The 19,046-nt window shown below is 39.8% G+C and overlaps 1 protein-coding gene across 1 annotated transcript in view; it reads right to left on the reverse strand.

Annotated features, from left to right (window-relative positions):
* The window catches only part of LOC116486700 (chloride channel protein C-like), a 76,455-nt gene that overhangs the window by 17,525 nt on the left and 39,884 nt on the right, over positions 1–19,046 (reverse strand). Inside the window, exon 12 of the mRNA XM_032183129.1 lies at positions 16,345–16,511. Within this exon, the coding sequence (XP_032039020.1) occupies positions 16,345–16,511 (167 nt within the window). The remainder of the gene's footprint in view (positions 1–16,344; positions 16,512–19,046) is intronic.

Raw genomic sequence — 19,046 nt, forward strand, 5'->3', positions numbered from 1 at the left:
ACACAAACCACAGTCAGAGACAACTGGAGCATAAATTTGCCCACATCCTGTTTTACCAATGTTACCTTTCATCCCTGTGGTAAAAGCAACTATTTCCATATGCTGTTAATTATTGTCCTCCCTCCTGAGAGACACAAGGTTATTTTTTCAAGGCAGTTACTCTGATGTTTTGTGATGTGACCACCTGTCTAAGAATAACTGAACTGAGAAGACAATGCACTTCATACATGGCACACACACAGCTGTTAAAGAAGTTTCTTCTTCTCCTAAACTGAGATGGATTTAAATGAATCCTGAAAAAGAACAGTCTTATGTGCATCAAATCACGCCATGCCCATCCCCAGTTATGTGAAACAGACTGCAGGCAAGGAAAATTTGGAACACCATCTTATTGCAGATCCACATTTCAAGAGACCAGAACACCATCTTATAGAAAAATGAAACTCTCTGAAAAACATTTTGTTTCTGAATTAAAATGAGCAGTAGTTTACCTTGCAAATCGTGATGGCTGAGTGTAGAATTTAGTATCAAACAGTTAAAATACCAAAAAGTCCCAAAGTGATGTGTTTTTTTTTGTTTGGTTGGTTGTTTTTGTTTGGTTGGTTGGTTGGTTGTTGGTGGTGGTGGTGGTGGTGGTGTTTTTTGTGTTTTTTTTTTTAGAACACTACCAGGGAATTTTTATTTTTCCTAAAAGAGTAGACTACTGTTTGTCCTCCTCTTTTCTTCCATCTCTATAGGTCTATATTTTGCTGTCTTAAACTTTTTCTATATTCAACATGCACTGCATTGCTACTAAAAATACTATTCCTAGCATAGTAGATATGATGTAAAAACATGATGAATTATAACTGCTTCCTGAATTACATGAAGTATGCGCAACCCCTGAATGATTTCTAAATAAGAGCAATGTGAATAATGCTACATTACAACAGATTCTACAGCATATTTACTAGCAGCATGCAAGTTTTCCATCTTCACAACTTCATGGTTTTCCGCTATTGCATGGAAAACAAATGTTCCAAATTATAGCAGAAGTCCATGAAACATCCTTAGGTTTTCTCAAATCAGTCATTTGTATAAAAGCAAGGCATAGCTTGTTATACGGTTCTGTGATCTTGGCCTTGTCTGGTATTATAAAGTGTCCATATTGCCTACAGGAACTATAGACCTTGCATTATCATAGGCCAGCTTTTTCAGATGTAAGAACAACATACTAGGTATTAGAGCTGATTCACTGCCTGTTGTCGATGGCATTTCTTTCAATTATTCTTCCATCTATTACTGTAAAGAGTAAGCTTGATTTGAGGGGAAGGGAAAGGCAAGAAAAATAGCCTTTCCTCCTTTTATAGAGGATTGTTATAAAGCCAAGGCATCTTTGTAGCAAAGAAAGCATTAACTGTTTTACCAATGGCTGCTGTCACTACTCATGTGTCCCTTCTCATCTGCTATCAGAGCACTGAACCTATTCTGCATTGGCAGACCTGAAAGTGGAGAAGTCACCATTCTCCTCATGCCAAGAGCTACAGGTCTCCAGCCTTCTGCATTGTGGAAGGCTCCATTTGCCACTCACAACCTGCTATGGGCTCTAGGTCCCTCCTTTTGTGCAGCTGGGGGTTCAAGCTGTTCTTAAATGGGTGCTCAACACACTTTTACCAGAATAACCCTTCCCAGCAGCAGCCAGGATACAGAGATGGCAGAGGAAGCTGGCAGAAGAGCCAGAAAGAGAGTACTGCTAGTACAGAGAAGCACGAAAACCATCTCAGGCACCTGCAGGTTCACATCCCCTGCAACCACACTAACTGCCCAGGCCATGCTCACAGACCCACAGATAGTAGTGCTCCCCATAGATAGATTGCTTATATATCAAATGTACACAATGCAGGCATCAGTTCTATGGGCAAGGTTCCTGCTACTGATGTGTTCCTTCTTGTGCAACTGCGAGCCTGCCCAAATATCTCCCAAGGACACTGCTTAACGGGTGAGTGTCATTGTTGTTGCAAACTTGTGTTTATGCAACAAAGCCCTCAGTTTCACAATGAAATTTCAAGCAAAGACATCTCACTTACCATTTTGAAAATGCCTTTATATGTGTAATAATAATAGGAACTTACATTTGGATTTTATCATGTAGATCTTTCTCACATATTTAGATTTTCCTCAAGGAGACAGAGCTATAGCCACACTACTGAAATAGATATACCATCAATTTTTCTTTTATAGGATATGTGAGAACATTTTCTCCCAAATTCATTACAACAGTGTAACATGTTAGAGCATTAAGGTTGTTTCACTGAGGTTATGATATCCAAGTTTCAGGTTCCTTTCAAGAGTACATTCATGACTCTGGATACAACATGGAACAAAGACACTCTGCTTTACAACAGAAATAGGACAGTCATTTGGTAAGAAGCCAATATCCCTGTCCCTGTAAACTGTCTTGAAATGATTCATGGAACTGTAGATTGGACCCCGTTGCTCTTAAATCCAATGGAAGCTTTCCCACTGAAATAAATTTTTAAGGATCTAACCATAACAGATCTAATCACAACGTGGAGGCTTCCTTGGACAACATGCAATACAAGAGAACTTTTCTGTTGCTCAAAGAGCATTTACTCTATATTTTATACAAGCTTCAAATGATTAAAAGGATTAAAAGGATTGAAAAATAATCTTAACTCAAACACACTTCAGGAACCAAGGTACATGAGAAAACTGGCAGCACTGCTTGCTTGGATTTATTCACATACTTGCCTCATCTTTTTTAGCTGTGTCTCCAGTCCTCCTCTATCTGCATTGAGAAGGATTACCCATTGACTCGTTACAGGTCATTCTGCTCAGAACAGCCCTAGATATTATTTGGACTTCTTGTAAACCACTTTTTTATTGCCCTGAATGGCTACAGCATCTTGAGTAAATTCTTCTTGGGAGCTTCTTTTGGGGTTTGCTTAACATTTGTGGTGATTTTTCAGACCATTTAAGCAGCATAGTCAGAATTTCAAACAATTGAGAAGGTGGGGTGGTTAGCATAAGGGAACATTATCAGGATGGAGGTCATTACAATTACTTGCCTGTATTGTAAATACATTGCCAAATATTAGAAAAAATCTGTTCTAGTTTCTACTGTCATTCACTTCATTTGGCCAGAAAAACTGAACAGATTTATTTCATGATTTTCACGCTAGTACAAAAGCAACCGCATGTTTATGAAAATCTGCTACTGCATTATAAAAAGGGTTTATTAATGTTATCTTTCTTTTTCTCTACCATCTTTAAAGAAATCCCATTGTGAATAAACTCACAACATTGCAGAAAGTTGCTTATGTTTAAATCCAAATTCTTTTTTTTAATAATAAAAAGATTTCTACATACAAGCCCCAATCCCACCAATTTTCTTTTCAACAAGTCACTTGGTAAAAGCCAAATACCAAAAATTCAATTCAAAGTTTACATGCCAATATTGATCTCATTATATAATAGAAGAGTATATAAGTACTGCAGAAAAGCTGATTGTGTGCTGATGATGAATTCAGTAGATTTGCAAGTGAATTCTTTGAAAAAAAAATATTCTTTCAGTATGTTCACAGAATACTCACTAACATCAATAGATGGAAACAAAAAGCTCTGTAAAATCTAGTTACACTGGAAAAGGACACCACATATTAATTTTAAAATATACTTGCTCTACTCAGTACTAAACCCTGAAATAGACACATTTAAATTGTTTTCAAGTTAAATGAATAAAAGCACAGTGTAAATTGAAGTAAGTGTGTTCGTGCTAGCAATGCATTTTAATTTAATTAGATTTATTTAAAATCAGTTTTCAGTGGAACTTTGTGCAGCAGAAAAGGCCTGTGACTCCTTGCTGTCTTTTTTTTAGTTGAACACAACTGAGGGAGAAATTCTTCTAGTTAAACCAGGAGCCAAAAGTTTGGCAGAGTTTTCAGTCTCTGTTCAGCATATCTACAAATATTTATATTGACTGTAAAATGACAAGCTTCCCAGCATCTCCTGGTCCTGGCTCACTCAATATCCTTAAATGAGGAGACATTTAGCTCTTCAGTGCAGAGGCCTTTTGATAGCACAGTGCTTATTGTGAAATGTGTTGTTTGGGTTAGCTGAATGTCTCTGTCACTTACTTCCCAGAGAGGATTTGAAAGTTATATATGTTTAGCAACTACTGTATGCTAAAGACTAATGGATTTCCACATGGTCTCATAATCTGCTGGGAAACTGTCTCTCTCTAATACTTGAAAAAATGCAGAAAAAAAAAAAAAAAAAAAAAAAAAAAAAAAAAAGATAAGAAAGCTTTTGTGTTTTGGAAAATAAATGTGCAGGAGAAGAAAGAGGGGGATATTTTTTTTTTAATTTTTTTTTCTGCCAAAATCTTTTTTCTCTGTTCTTCCCTTATGAAGGTTTTCCCACTACCACCATCAGTATAAAATACTACCAAGTTAGAAAAATAGCAGCTCCTACTCACTTTGCATAGACATAGGTGTTTATACAAGGCCATTTAGCTTTAAAAAATAAAAATAAAAATAAATTTAAAAAAAAAATTTGGTTGTGCATGGGACCTTGGGACAAGCAGGTAAAAGACTGTATAAGGGGATCCTCATGCTGGAACTACTCAAACAGCAGCCTCAGCACACAACAAGCTGAGCTGTAGGTAAAAACACAAAGGACATAGCTCTTGATTTAGCTTCCAGAGTGCAAGTCCAAAAACAAATTTAGAGATTGTAACTAGCCACCTAATTTAGTAAAGAGTCATGTCAGACAGTATTAGGGGGAGTACGGGCATTTAGAGATTCATAGCTACAGACAGTGCCCGCTCACTACTACCACCCAAACCTGAAGGAAACTAAACTCACTTGGTATTTGTATTCAGAACTGTGCATTTCCCCACATGATTAGTAGTAAGTGTGGAAATGTCTCGGTCCAAGCAAGCAGCTGCCTGAAAGCACCTGCTCTTACACATTTATCAACAACGCTGTGAGGCAAACAGAGGGCATTGCACCATGGCCATTGAAGAGTGACATGCTACAGACATGATCTGGTATCCTTCATACAGAAGACTGCCTTTGGCAGAAGTATGGGAGATACTAAATCAGTTCTCACCATGGGGAATCTGAACTCTTACCTGCTGTCTTGAAGATGCTCAGGGAACTGGGAGCGAACACCCTCACACTGAGGATACTCAGCAAAGCAGGACTCACACAAGCAACACATAGCTGGCTGTAAAGAGACTACACATCTGTGAATTGTTGCATTATATACTACTGGTCATTTTATACAAATTTCTCAATTTTATATAAATTTCTCAAAACTTCTATTAGTGTTCCCCCACTTCTCTTGTGTGTCTCCATCCTGATCCCTGAGGCAGGTTTTTCACTAACTAGGAGAAGCAAACAATCTATGTTCACTGACAAGCACAAAATTCTTTGAGGATTAATTTTCCCTATGCCCTTGAAATTCTCCTCAAAATCCTCCTCAGGGTAATGGCTATGCAATCCAAGCAGCTCTGCAACAGTGCATGCTGACTTGGGGGCTGCATAAACTTCATCAGCAGAAAGTGCCAGGCACAGGAATATATCTGAGATATCCCCCTCTCCAGAGAGACCTGTAAGATGCCCCTATATCTAGTCATGCAGTATTTTCTCTCTCACAGGTAGACATCTAATAGAGAAAAAGGCCAAATTTTACCTAATAACTGAACAACTGATAACATTCAATCCCTGTATACAAAGTCTATGTCACCACAGGCATCTATATTTGCATGACATCCCTTGTATCTGTAGTACTCATACACATGCAAATGTGTGTAGATGTACACAGAGAGAAGGACCAAAGATGGATTTGCTATCTTGATGTTTAATTACACTGCTTACTAGCATATTCAGAAAGGGAATGATTCAGATATTCTTGCATTTTCCAAATGATTATCTGAGCCACTAGAAATCTTTGCCATTAAAAAAAATAAATAAATAAAAATAAAATGTTAAGCTTTTGTAGAATCCATCTTCCCTGGCATTATATCCAACCAGAAGCAAAGAAAGTCATTTCTCAAAACTACACCAGTGTAAGCAATTTAAATCCAAATAAACATTTCAAACAAACTTCCATAGGAATAAGCCGGGAGAAACAAGTAAATTGTGTGCTAAAATAAATACCTCGTGATCTTGCTTATAACTGAAAAAAAAGGGAATTGCACGTTCTCTGGATAGATCACCGCAGAGCAATTTCCAAGGAAAATTCACAAAATACTAAGCTGGCTCTTGCAGTTCAAATGCAATGACATGATGAGTTTCTTGCAAACATATGCCAAAAAAACTAATACAAACTGGAAAGAAGAGAGGAAAGCTCCTATGAGACCATTTTTATAAAAGTTTCATTCAGGGCCTCCACCCTCATGTACTGTACCAGCCACCTTAGCTTTTCCACTCTGCCTGGTCCAAGAAAGTACTGACTAGTATATTAGAAATGCTGGCTTAAAAATGTTTGGGAATGGACAGTGAAAACAATAAATGTTTTAATAATCAGACACATTATCAGATGACCTTTTAGTCAAAAAAAGGTATAGAGATTTAGGTCTAACAGACTACAGAATAAGTGAACTAAAGCAATACAGATGGAAAAATACATGAGAAGATACATCTCTGATTGCTCAGTACCTCTAAGAATCAGACACTTTGTAATGAGTAAGGGTGGTCAGGTTATTAAAACATACCAGTGGTATCTGGAGATACAGATTTTACCCTAATCCCAGTTCTGAAAATAGAAGGTTTTGACACTTACAGCCAGGGTTTTGAGCAAAGGCACTTCTTCCATTTGTTCATGCATTGGGAAAGTAAGGCATTTAACCACTCAAATTTCAACATTCCAGTTTCCAAAAATACTAGCCCATTTCTTATGCCATAAGCATATTGGGAACCATAGTAAACTGTGGCCAGTCACTAGCAGCGTTCCCCAGAGTTGAATTCTAGGGCCAGTTCTGTTTATTATTTTTATCAATGATCTGAATGCAGGAGTTGAATGCATCCTTAGCAAGCTTGCTGATGATACTAAACTGGGAGGTGCTGTTGACTCTCTCTACATGGATGAGAGGCCTTGCAGAGTGATCTAGATACCTTGGAGAATTGGACAGTCATCGATGTATGAATTTCCACAAGGGAAAATGCCGGGTTCTGCACCTGGGACAGAGCAATGCCAGACACAGGTACAGGCTGGGAGTCAAGTAGCTGGGGAGCAGTTCAGTAGAAAGGATCGTGGGGGAGCTGCTGGCTGCAGGCTCAGCATGAAACAGCAGTGTGCCCTGGCAGACAAGAGGGCAAACTGCATTTTGGGGTGTATTAAAGACAGCATGGCCAGATGGTCAAAAGAGGAATTTCTCCCACGGTGTTTAGTACTGGTTTGGCTTTGCCTTGAATATTTTGTGCAGCTCTGGGCTCCACAATATAAAAAGGTTGATAAGGTCCTTGAAAGTGTCCAGAGGAGGGCAACAAAGGTGGTAAAGGAACTGGAAGACCTGTCCTGTGAGGAGAGGCTGAGGATACCTGGGATGTGTAGTCTGGAGGAAAGAAGGCTGAGAGGTGACCCCACTGCTCCCTGAAGTTTCCTGAGGAGGGGAGGCAGAGGGATAAGCTGGCCTCTGCTCCATGGTAACTGGTGTTAGTGTGTGTGGGAATGGCACAGAGCTGTGCCAGGGGGTTTCAGGCTGCACATTAGGAAAAATGTCCTTATTGTGAGGGTGGTCAAACGCTGGAACAGGCTTCCTAGAGAGGTAGTTGGTGCCCCATGCCTGTCAGTGTTCAGGGGACATTTGGACAATGCCCTCAATAGCTTAGAATCATAGGATCTTTTATGTTGGAAAATACTTTTAAGATCGCTAAGTCAAACCATCCACCTATAGGTCCACCACTAAACCATGTTTTGTTTAGCCCTGAAGTGGTCAAGCAGTTGGCCTAGATGACCCTTTGATGTCTCTTTCAACTGAATTATTCCATTCCTTTTTTTTTTTTTTTCTTAAAAATACTGTAAGCTACAACTTTCCACATACACTACATATACATTATTTTGTAAATATTTCTTTAAATAACCCCCCTGCTTTCCAGGTACCTTTCACATGCAGGATCTGTGGTGTGTTTTTTTTTTCCTATATTGTGACTTTATGGCAAGGACCCACCTCTACAAATGGAGAATATGCTTGTACTTGCATCCCAGTTAAAAATAAAATTACCAAAGTTGGTATTACTTATGTGCTCTTCCAGAAAATGAGTGGTGATCTCTCTGCACCTGGCACCGTACCTACAACACAACATGGTCAACATATATAGCAAAAGTTCTGGGAAAGGATTTAGTGTGTCTGACTTGCTTTCCTTCTCTCCTTCCTTATTCCAAGCACTAGGCAGGACTCAGCTTCTTTGGGCTCTTTCCATGTGCTGTCACTTTCATCTCCCATTCACCTACTGTCACAAACCCACTTACTGAATGGCAGCAGCTAATAAAACTGTGTTCATGGCTTTATGACTTTTCATAAAACTACTCCATTTTGTGCCCTCTTTCGCCTTAGTTTTGCTGTGTCTCTGTGTACAGTCAATGTATTGAAAAACAAGCCTCCCTTGTGATCGTGTGAAATGGCATTTAGCAGCTTCGCAAAACTGATATTATTTCTAAAAAGGGTATTTCATTTCTCAAGCATGCTAAAATTCATTAAAGTATTTTGTGCCATCTGTTTCCTCATTGCAAATAAATAATTCTTTCCATCATGACAACCACTATGACAAGCTCCTAATATTTATGAGGATATAGCAACACTCACAGGAACAGAAAAAGTGACATATGCATGAACAGCAAAGAGAATTAATTTCAGCTTAAGGTGAACTCGGAAGCAGTCGCCAGAGCAATAATAAAGATGATATCCTTACACGTAACTCAAGAATATCAAAATACAGCTCTTACATAAATGGATGTCTGTGTTCCCATATCCAGCAAAGGCTCCCCAGGGACTTCAGTGAGCTTTGAGTCAGCCCCACCATTTCTTGAATGAATTCAAAGAGTTGTTCAATGACATCTTCATGAGATCGGCTGCTCTGCCGGCACAGCTGGATTTCCGGCAAGGTTGGCTGGTTTTAAGTGGAAACTGTCAGTATCTGCCAAATGGTGGCCAGACACCAGAGGAGACTCAGCCAATTAGTGGAATACCCCATCCAGTGGCTGGAGATGGTTTGTGCCTGTGCCTGTGTGCATGCTCCACCTGTGTGCAGCCACATCTGAAGGCTGCTGTGGTACCCATACAGGCAGCCTGTCCTCCCAGGTGAGTTAGAAGGGAGTCTCCTTCGAGCTGGGCCAGCAGAAGCCATGTTCAGTTTCCCACAGCTGAAAGTCCCTGCATGCATATTTTACATACAGACCTGTAGGAGTTGGAGCAGCTTGTTCGCTGCCAGCCAGCTAGCTCTGAAACACAGGTTATTAGTTCCAGATGCTGCTTGAGTGCGTTTCCTCCTGTGGAAAGTGTGCAGAAGTCACTTCTTTCAGTTTCACAGGACTCCCCAGCAATGGAAAATGCATCAAGAGTCAGTGTGGATTTGTCATCCCGCCCTCAGCATTGAGCAGGCTGCAGTGTCAGCTAAGAGATCTGTGGAAAGATTTCTCCATGATCCAAAGGGACCTGTCACTAATGACACCTTGACATACAAGGGCTGTCTCCTGATGGACCTTACAGCAAGAACCACAATCTCATGTTAAGGTCCTGTCCATTGACATAGCATGCCCAATACTTGCAGCAGGATTACCAACCCCTTGGTGGTCCCATTCACGCCCTAATGAGGACCTTGCTTTAGATAGGTGAGAGAAGTGCCTTGTGACAGAAACCAAAGGAATGGGACAACTGCTTCAAAACTCACCATATGTGATCTGTGTCTATGTGCATCCAAACTTTGTCCTCAGGATTTTGCCCAACTTCACCAAACCAGTCTTTCAAACTTCTTATAAGTTTGTTTCCCTTAAAAATCTCACTATGGAGTACAACATTCACTAGTAAATACAAAATGTTTTCTTCCTAGTGCACAGTGATTGTGATCAGTATACAACCTTGGTAGAACACTTACCTTTTGCATATTCTGGAAAGGGAGGAAAACCAGCTTAAATTTCTCCTGACAAAAATGAAAGAAAATGAAGGGATGGAGAAGCTGACCCTTCAGTTTTCAGACATATCAGAAAACACCATTTCCCAGAGCCTGAAAATATTCCAGTGTAAAACATTTTAGGCTCACGGAAAGGTAATTGTGCAAATATACAGGCCATGTATAAACATTAAAGTATTTACAAGCTTCTCCAAGGATTTCAGTCAGACAGCTTGTTGGCTTGTCTTAACTATTCTTGTCATTATTTTCCTGTATTCATGCTTCCATTGTATATACTCCATTCAGAGGACTGCAGTGCCTACCAACACCCTTGTAAATTGCAGGAGGTCATCAGCAAGCTATTAGCCAGCCCCCAGCCCTTCCTGCCAAAGGAGAGTGCTGCTGGCCATGTCTCCACAAGCTCTCCTCTCAGCCAGCTTCACACTTACTCCACATCACTGCCCCATGTAAGCCCGCAACTCCTAACCTTGAGAGCACAGCACCAGGTACAGCTCTCATCCTGGACATTTTAGGAAAGGGAATGGCTAAGGGTGGGAAAGGTTTATTTTAGGTTGGAGGAACGCTTGTATCTGCTGGTATTTACTGTTGCATGGGAAGAGTTTTGTGGGTTTTTTTTTGTTGTTGTTGTTGTTTTTCCAGACTCCATTCTAAAAATAAACAGTAAGGCAAACAGAATATTGGGCATCTTTATATGGTTTTAACAATCTAAATAAATAAAGTCATTTTGATTCACACCATGCCTTTAGATAGTAGTTTCATTAAATAGTCAAAATTAGAGCAGGTTGAAAATCATCTTTTAGGGTTCACAAGGCCTTTCATTTAAGAACTGACAACACTTTACTAATACAGCAATGCTGAAAGCTACATGAGGTATCTAGGCACCATCTCTTTTTTAACTGAGAAAACTGAGAAATAAATTGTTTTGACCAAAGCAATATGAGGAAATGAGGCAGACTCTACAACAGAACTGCAAGTTCCCTTTGGTCTCCTGCTTTTGTCTGTATAGCCTTCTTTTCTGACTCATCTGAATCTATATCAATATTAGTACTCTATTTAGATATGGCTTTTTCCTAAGAGACATTATTCATATTTGGACACTGAACTCACTTGATATTAAGTGTGAAATGCGGGGTGAAATTTAACATTAAAAAATTCTGAGAAAACAGTGTCTCTGGTCTCTGAAGACACTGCCCTAATGGACTGAAATGACCCATTATGTCATTTTTGTAGATCACTCACTGCCACTAAGATCTGGTTTTCCCCTAAATCCTGTAAAGGAAGACAATCAGATCTCCAGAAAACTACAGGCTAAAGGGTGTTTTCCATCACCACCTGTCAGAGAGCAAAAAGTACATCAATAAGGTAAGTATCCAGGTTAATACATAGCTGCAACTCTGCCCACCTCTAAGTTTACCTCTCATTCATGTTCACATTAAGACATTGTTCTTCACATAAATTCATGTGCACCAGATTCACATGCACTGTTTTTTTTAGGAATAGCTTGGGATAATTTGGAGCCCATCACAGTCTGATGGCCAGAGCCCAGTGAAACAAGCTAATATTAACTTCTTTGCAGATTAACAGGACTATGAAGGCAGAGAGGCTGAACTTTTGCATGGAGATCTGTGGGATCTGGTGCAGGGCAAAAAGGCACAATAAGTCCTTTCACCATCCCACATGAGAACACCAAACCCTTGTTGAAAAGAAGGTGAGGCCATGCTGCTCTTCTTCATAAAGCACGTGAAGCTACATCTGGCCCTGCCATAGGATTTCTGTCAGAAGGCCAGTACTGCCTTGTCATGGCTTTGCACAGTTGCTTCCCAAGTAATGGAATCATACTAAACTCAAAGCCCAGCATGGGAGAATAGACAAAAAAAAGAGATGAAAAAAAATGGTTCCTTGCCATGTTTGCTTAAGCCTGACAGAGAGGCAACTTAAAGCCCACATATAATTTTAATAAATCTCACCCACATTTCAACACCTTCCCTCCATCATTTCTGCAGCAGCCAGGGTTCTCCCCAGACAAAGTGTGGCCTTGTTACAGCGGCTCCCTTTTCCTTTGTGCAGCCAGAACAGGATCCAGCTTCCACCACAAGCACTCTACAAAAGATGGGCTGGGTGCCCTCTGATGCGAAGACGTTGCCAAGTCCACCCCCTAATGATGCCTCTCAGGATGAAAGTGCTAAGCAGCCATGAGACACGCTGACTTTTCAAAGAGGCGAGATGGGATGCACCACGTGCATCCTGGTAAATTGGCCCTGAATGAACACTTTTGTCAGCAAGATGAGCAAGGAAACTCTTAGTGTAGTAGTTGCTAGCCTAGGCCCAAACCAAAAACATACCCCCTGAGTCTGGTGATTTTCAAAATCCAAAGCCTCATCTAAAAAGTTCACTAATTACCCCAATTTTTATAACAGGCCAAACCAGGACCTTGGATCCCAAATAACCCTCCAACTTGGGTTGGCTCAAAATCTGGATCCAACGTCTGCAGTGTGGGCTAAGGGAAAACCAGCAAGGAGAAAGGAAAAAAAAATCACCCTTGTTCCGTGGATCTTTAATATAGGGCCACCTCTGATACACTTTAAAAAAATATATAATGAGACCACTATAATATATATTCCAGCTAAAATTCTTGGCTCCTAAAAACAGCTTTATATGGTATGCAATACAGAAACACCCAGGAGACGCTATAAGAACTTTGACAAGGCTAATATTAAGCTAGAACAAAACAGAACTACTGGCACCAGCTCCACTCAGCTCTTAAGTAAACTTGTCCCATTAAAATGTAGCCTCTAAGATATTTTCTCTCTGAAGTGTATAGTAGCTTATAAAAAGCAGGAAGAGTTGGCAAGACGTAGATGTGTTCAAGTACTCCTTACCCTCATTAAAGAACATTCCCTGGCAGCCAGCAGCTCCGAGTGTTCCAGTGAACCAGATTTTATAAGAGGGGTGTTTACGGTGGTGTGAGACATAGCTAGAAATCATGGTGCACTATAGCAGCCATGTACTAGACACAGCTGTGGTTGGAGCCTTATCAGCCAGGGCATGGAATATAACAGATCAATGAAGTATTAAGAAAACAAACCTCAAGCCTGTCTGCTCTGTAGGAAGAAAGGCATCCAGAGATGCCAGTGCCTAAGGAGGAGTTAGGTAGTGGAAAACCACAGAAGATCAAGCTCTTGCTTCCACCAGTCTCACTTATAACACTGTTTACAGAGTTGTCTTCAAAGTAAGCAAGTACATAATTTAGCTTCTTAATATACCCACTTATTTCCACAGGAGTTAGGAGTTAAATTATTTTGTGGATCTGGGCCTTGACGTCCCTTGATCAATTAAAAGCTGTTTTTCCCTTCTCATTTAAGTGCCCAAGAAATCTTGTGCCTGGAGATGTTATCCAGCCCAGGAAGAGGAATGAACTACTGATCTAATACAGATCTTTTCATCCTTAACACCTATCAAGAAATAGAAAAGAGAAGATCCGTACTTTCTCTCATACAGTAAGAGTGCGGGGTGCCTAAAAATATATGTTCTCTTGAATTTCACATTTTTCCTCCCTGATACCAACTAGACATTGTTTCCAAAGGCTTTTCACTTTCAGTCGAAGAAGCATCCCAATTTATGTGGCATTTATATGTTTCTTAAGCAAGCTGTTAGTTATCCAAGCCTTTCATTCTGCATACACAAATACAATTTATCACCTGTTTATAAATACATGTTAGCTACCAGTTCCAACACAGCTGATCTCATTCCCTGTTATGATTTGGGGAATCCAGAAGTGCACAATTTATACATTTTGTGTTCTCACAGAATAGTTAATCGAGGAATGGTGATGCAGAACCTGCCCCGTGTGTAACTGTGTCACCTCTGCTTTGCCAGAGCAGGAATACTGTGATTGCAAACTCTCTGCCAAGTTGTTACTGCCAGAGAAAGAAGACAATCTGTGCAAAATGATATCTGAATGATATGTGAAGAATAAAAATACCTTCAAAGTGCAGCAAATACATGGAACTTGAAAACAGCAGAGCCTGAGATAGTCAGGGTAGTCGCCCTGCAATAGAAGTCTAGGGAATAAGATAGGCAAGCTTCCACAGCATCTTGTTAGCTGCAGGACCAGTCAGAGGAAAAAAAAAAAAAAAAAAAAAAGAGAAAACAAATGAGAAAATTTGATCTGCATGGAAAAATCATGAAAAGAAAAGGCATGGCCTGCCACCTTTCTGTAGAACTTTGAGTCAAGTTTCAGGGATGCTCAGAAGTAATGTGGAAACAGAGGCATGCAAACATGTAAACCAGCTTTTTTTTTTTTTTTTTTTTTTTTTTTGACAGTCATCTTAATCTGAGTATTTTTATAGCTAGGTTATAACAGGAGCTTGCTTTTAGAATGCTTACAAAGACTGTGTGCAAAATATCATAATTTGTTTAAATTATGACATGACATCAAGAGATGCATTATTAATCCAGAATTGCCTTGAGTCAGTATTTAAGATTTGGGGATGCCTAAACTATAAAACAGATCAAAGGATTGGTCCAAATTCTGGAGGTCTGAAGTGACTGAATGGTAAAACTCCATTTGTTTGAGGAGATAATAAGGTAACAGAGCATCCAAGAAGTGTGCCAGAGAGACCAAGCAATGGGTCGATGCCATAGTTTATCCAGACTGTTTAAGAAGATTTAGATTAAAAATAGCAGTCTGGAAGGTGACCATCTATAAAGCTTTACCAAGTTGTGATACTATTTTTTTGTTGTTATTTTAGAGTATCAGTATATTCTGTGACCACATTAGCCAGGAACTTCCTTTAATGTTCCTAGAGAGTAAAGGGAAAGGAGTGGGAGGGAAATTAGATTATTCTTATATAGATATATGTATAGATTGATAGATAGATTTGTCCTTCAAGGGAATGGGACCTCACTCTGAACCAGGAAAATAGCTACAATTCTTTTCATGGACTTGTCATATAACTGGAACACCAAAGGGAACTTAATGACTTCTTCCCCTCTGTTTTGTCTGCCATGTTACATATAGAAGTCATCCCTAATATCACAGATTGTTTTCATTTCCTCCTACTACATTGCTGGCTTTTTCTCCCTCATGTCAAATACAGTTAGAGTACAACCAATATTCAATGTGCCTGCTAAAAACTTTCAGATATAGCTATATTTAGAAGAAAGTTATAAAGTGTGGATAGAACAAGTTTTTATTCTTCTGAAGGGTTGTTTGAAAATATGATATTTTCTAGTAAACCCCAGTACCGTGAGAAATGACAGCAAAAATGTCCTACAATTAGCTTTGGTCATGGACATATACTACCCAAATATCCTTTAAGGAAAACAAAAAGTCTTCCTGTGGTAAGTAAATAAATTCAATTTTCCTTCTATTTTTTCACCACGTTACCTATTTCATTCCTACAGAATACCTTAAAGAAAAAGCATTTCTGCATTATTCTGTAAAAGACAACAGTACAGTTCTCACTACCTACAAGTAACTGTAGACCCAGAACCTACATTTAGAAGAGAAAATGGTTCTTATTACTGATTATAAATGGTTCAATTACTGATTATAAATGTTCATCAGCAGACTGAAATTTCAGATACTGGCTCATATACAGGACAAATAGGGTTAATCTCATTTGACCTAATAAAATGTATTTTTTTCCAGGCTATTCATTCAGTCTAAGTCAGTGGAGGCACTTCCAGAAGACCATTCATCCAACCTGCCTCAAATTGCTATCCTTGGATGGCAGGACTCTGCCTGAAAATGTACTGAATACGCAGGAATCCTAGTCCAGTCATCCACAAATTAGGTAAGGCAAACTTCACCATGAGGGATTCTACAAACTGTTGCTGTTCCTCTGCTCTATGGCATCTGTTCACAAGAAACAGTTGCAACTCTCTGAAAACCTCTACTAGATTCTCTATTGGACCACTTGCTCTAATAAACAGCATCTAACTAGACAGTTTAGGCATTATAGAGTACTTAGTGCTCTCGGGGCTCTGGTGAAAGTGGTAATTCAGATCCTACCATAAAATAAGAGAAAGGGAATATCCATTGTTCATATAGAATACATGTATTGCCCTATGAGGTCCACAATCAGGATCAGGGTCACATTTTAGCCCTTTGTCCTTCCAAGCTCCACAGCACGGAGGACCCACACATTATCAGTGCAGAACACGACACAGAAAACTTACAGATCAGCAACAAAAGAGACCTCACCATTTTTTCCCGTGATGAACAAAAGGTTCCACATCCAAGTAGGGAATGCATTTCAGCCTCAGGAGGGAACTGTACAGGGACGCGTTAAAAAAATCACCAACCATCTTGGCCACCATGACAGCCAGCATTATCAGCAGCAAGGACTGGACATCATTTGTGATCTCTACCTAAGGAGAAGAGAGAACAAAGGACTTCCTTTTTTTTTCCTTCTTTCTGACAGCTAGAGACAATAGCATGGGTTGCAAAGGACTACCTACTTCTTTCACATGGGAGCAGGAAGCAATTCAGTCACCTTGCCTGCAGTAAAGAGGACTCCCTCTCCTTCCCAGGGATAGGTAATCAATCAACACTTCCACCAAAAAGCCTTGGCTGATGCAGTGACAGCTCCCCCTCCCGTTCCTATCATCTTGAAGCACTGCACTGGCATTAAAACTCACATCTGATTCCCATATTTCAGGTGGCTTGTGATAATTTTGCAGTATCAAAGCAGGGTAAGTAGAGAAAGAGTAGCCAGATTGTTTTAAATAGCTTGGCATTGTGACAAATATTAAAAAATGCAAACAAATCCAAATATTTTTCTTTCTTGCTGAGCTCAGGAGATATAAAATTGTTTTCCCATACTGCTGCTTCGAGACAGAACAAGCTCCTTGTACAAACATCGTCTTGAAAGATGCCAGAAAAGGGAACAAGAAGCTTTCAGCAGAAGTCAAGCCCAGGAGATCAAGCAGCAGGAACATCACACAGTTACCATGTTGAACAGCATTCAGCAGTACAAGGCATGGTGCAGGCATCCCTTTCCCTGCGATCACAAATCTATCAATCTTTCTACAACAACACCTGCTGTAGGGAAACAGAGTGCATACACAGGCTATGGTACCTAAAGTATCTTACCTGAGTACACTTGCATTTTCTCTCTACAGGGTATGGTCAGGAGAGTGGGAAAGTATTTAACATATTTTAATACTATATCCCCCTTTGATTATTTAGTTTTGCCTCCACAGATGGACACAGCCACAATATAGTTAGCACACTGCAATGCAAAGGTAGTCTGAGTTCACATATCCTGCAGATATTTAACAGCTACGGTGGCAGTGACTTCATGAAGCACACCAATACAACCACCATTGAACAAAGGATTCGGAGTGAATCACTGTGCATGAAGTCATGTGAATGTACTTAATCTGTCTAAGCCCAACTCACAACTAGGTCAAATATTTTTCTTGGTGAAAATGGCTGCACAGAAATATTCCCTTTATGGTCGTTTAATACTGTTTTCTTATTATTAATACTGCTGTCTCCTTCCCATTATTTCCCCTATTATTGCACCTTAAAAAAAAAAAAAAAAAAAAAAAAAAAAAAAAGATTATTCATTAAAAATTATCCTGGAATAAAATATGCAAACTTCCCTCCTAACACTAAGAGGCTTTTGCCCAGAAATTTCTCTCCAATTCAGACAAAGTGAATTGCAGCACACTGCCATTTAATAGAGCTCATTAGCTAGAGATTGTTAAGTACTCCAAGCATCCACATTCAACGAATGCCAATAAACACATTTCTGCCTGATAAGCTGTAGCACTTCTATCCAGGCTTTATACTTTCTCCCTTGTGCCGTCTCAGTTCTGGGTTCAGAATGATAACATTGGGGATGATTTAGGGTATATGTCAACAAGGGACTCGTGGCACGTTCAGCCATGCACGACAGGGTCATGCAACTGTCCTTTCTGCTTGGACATAGCTAAGGATTTCTAATAACAGCACAGCATTCTTTGAATGTCTTTTTAAACCTAGTGTTCAACTGTTTTATTTAAAAACACCAGGAACATGTCAGTTGAAAGGAAAACAGCAACTGTGGGATTTTAAGAATTGCTTCAGCGTATCTGCCACAACTCATTCACACAGATGGAGACTCCTTTATTGTGGATTCCTTTTAAGGTTATTTTTAAAGTATCTTGCTATGGGGAACTCTTCTGGAATAATACAAGCATTAAAAATTAATATAAAAGCACTCTAAAAAGCTATAAAAGCACTCTAAAACTCTAACTTTAAAAACTCTTTGTGCTCTGAAAACATTCTCAAGTGATTGCTTTAACCTGCAAAGAAGTAATCTCCCCCAGACTACAGGGAGAAAGCATTCATTAAGTTGTGTGGATATCATTACTACTGTTCCAAAAATCAGTGGAAACCCCCTGGGCATGGACAAGAACTGACTACAGACTTGAGTACTCAAGCCATGTGCTCCTCCTTTCTTCTAGCCACAGGAAGCTAAGCATCCAGCAAATGAGACATCTTCCAGAAAGGACAAAAGAAGAGGTTACCAGGAAGGCCAGCCCAAGGAAAGGGCAAATGCAGGCAGACTATGGGAAGGAACAAGTGGACATTATTGCCAACTTTGTAGAGAGCACAAGAGTGTGCCTGGTTCCATGAGAGCCTTATCATTGCTTGCTCATCCCAGAAGCAGCAAACCTGACTACCTCCAGAACAGCAAGAACCAGAAAGCTGGCTTTCCAGGCTCCCCTCCTTGCTCTTTATCCCATTTTATCCTTTCTTTCTACCCTCCCATCCTCTAGTGGGAACAGTCAAGCTGGCCTGGCCCGCACCCTCTTCTTTTATTCTCTCAAATATTCAGCAACATTTTACATCTGCTATTGAGAAATTCTGTGGCTGGTGCTGATTTTCCTCAGCACTGCAGCCCTCCTGAGTGC

Source organism: Aythya fuligula, chromosome 2 (assembly GCF_009819795.1).
Source record: "Aythya fuligula isolate bAytFul2 chromosome 2, bAytFul2.pri, whole genome shotgun sequence".
NCBI classification, from domain to species: Eukaryota; Metazoa; Chordata; class Aves; order Anseriformes; family Anatidae; genus Aythya; species Aythya fuligula.